This window comes from Tarenaya hassleriana, unplaced genomic scaffold (genome assembly GCF_000463585.1).
Source record: "Tarenaya hassleriana unplaced genomic scaffold, ASM46358v1 Cleome24, whole genome shotgun sequence".
Classification (NCBI taxonomy): domain Eukaryota; kingdom Viridiplantae; phylum Streptophyta; class Magnoliopsida; order Brassicales; family Cleomaceae; genus Tarenaya; species Tarenaya hassleriana.
The window spans coordinates 80,792-82,301 of NW_010965696.1; the positions used below are offsets into that span (position 1 = coordinate 80,792).

General features: G+C 46.3%; 2 protein-coding genes across 2 annotated transcripts in view; both read left to right on the forward strand.

Annotated features, from left to right (window-relative positions):
* The first annotated feature begins 114 nt into the window (after positions 1 to 114).
* LOC104815537 (late embryogenesis abundant protein 76-like) lies at positions 115 to 1,177 on the forward strand. The gene is made up of 2 exons (XM_010543960.1): positions 115 to 278; positions 573 to 1,177. The coding sequence occupies exons 1-2, from the start codon at positions 225 to 227 to the stop codon at positions 1,050 to 1,052; spliced, it is 534 nt and encodes a 177-aa protein (XP_010542262.1). The 5' UTR covers positions 115 to 224; the 3' UTR covers positions 1,053 to 1,177.
* Positions 1,178 to 1,310: 133 nt separating this feature from the next.
* LOC104815538 (monothiol glutaredoxin-S15, mitochondrial-like) overlaps positions 1,311 to 1,510 on the forward strand; it is a 2,140-nt gene continuing 1,940 nt past the window's right edge. The window contains exon 1 of the mRNA XM_010543961.2: positions 1,311 to 1,503. The gene's annotated coding sequence lies outside the window, so the exon portion shown is untranslated. The remainder of the gene's footprint in view (positions 1,504 to 1,510) is intronic.

A 1,510-nucleotide genomic window follows, 5' to 3' on the forward strand; every position in this document is an offset into this window, starting at 1 on the left:
GAACAGCAGCACACCACGTGTAGGGACACGTGTCAACAGATGTAACACGTGTTAGTTCCCGCTCCTACCAAGTCGTGCTACAAAAATGCTCGACGCCGCAACACATCTATCCACCGATTCGTGTAGTTTCCACTTTCCAGACAGCAAGAACACTTCCAAACAGACTTTATTTTCTTCTTTGATTTGTCTGAAAAATAGTGAATCTGCTAAAACTGTTTTAAAAAATGGCGTCCCATGAACAGAGTTACAGCGCTGGTGAAACCAAAGGCAAGGCCGAGGTAAGTACCCCTCCAAATACCCGCATGTCTCTATTTATTTATACGTATGCGTATACATGTATTTACTCAATACTGTATGTGTATATATACACAAACACAGACTAGTGAGTAAATACGTCCATGCGTACTGTAGGTGTTATATATACAGAGATTTGCACGTATATAAGAAATCTGTGATCTTTCTGTCCGAATTTGGTTGGCTGTAAATCAATATAAGAATATCATCTGGTTCATATATTCTACAAAAACAAAATGAAAAATACTCAGTGCTGTGATTGGAATTGGGCCCCACAGGAGAAAACTGAGCAGAAGATGGGAGCGATGAAGGATAAGGCCGAGGCAGCGAAGGAGAAAACTCACGATGCGGCCCAAACAGCAAAAGAGAAGACATCTCAAGCGGCTCAATCGGCCCAAGGTCAGGCCCATGATACGGCCCAGAAAACAAAAGAGAAGACCTCAGAAGCGGCCCAATCAGCCGAGGAGAAGGCCCACGAGTCGAAAGAGAGGACCGGGAGCTACATGTCGGAGACCGGAGACGCGATCAAGCACAAGGCAGAGGACGCGGCCCGGTTCACGAAGGAAACGGCCGAGGCCGGTAAGGAGAAAACCGGAGGGTTCCTGAGCCAAACCGGAGAGCACGTGAAGCAGATGGCTCAGGGTGCGGCCGATGCGGTCAAGCACACTTTCGGTATGGGTGGTACGGAAGAAGCCGGCCATGAACGTACTTCTACCACTACCACTACTACTGCTGCTACTGAGCCCCCCAAGAAGTGAACAGAGAATTACTAAGTGTTGTGCTGTGTTCTTTTCTTTGTCTTTATGTCCTTTTTGGTTTTTGTTGGCTTGTTGTTGTTGGGACTCTGTTTCTTTGATTTGCAGTGGAAAAGACCCTTTTAGTATTCGGTGAATAAAATTCAGAATTTGTCGAGTATAAACGACACGGTGTTCAAAATCTGACTGAAAAAACGACACGACGTCCGACGGGCCGGCCTGTCCGGTTCTGGAAACAACCAGGGGGAAAAGGTGGAAAGCCCTAACAAGCCGATGTTCCTTGCTACGGACTTCGTCTTCCTCTCGTAACCAAAAAACCCCCACGGAAGAGACGTCCTACAAGTTAACCCATCACGAAATTTCTTCCTTTTTCTTGTTTGTTTTCCCGGAAAATTCTCTAAAGTCTCGAGCTTGAAAGATCTCTCTTGAATTTCTTTGACTGTCACGAGCTGTGCGGTTCA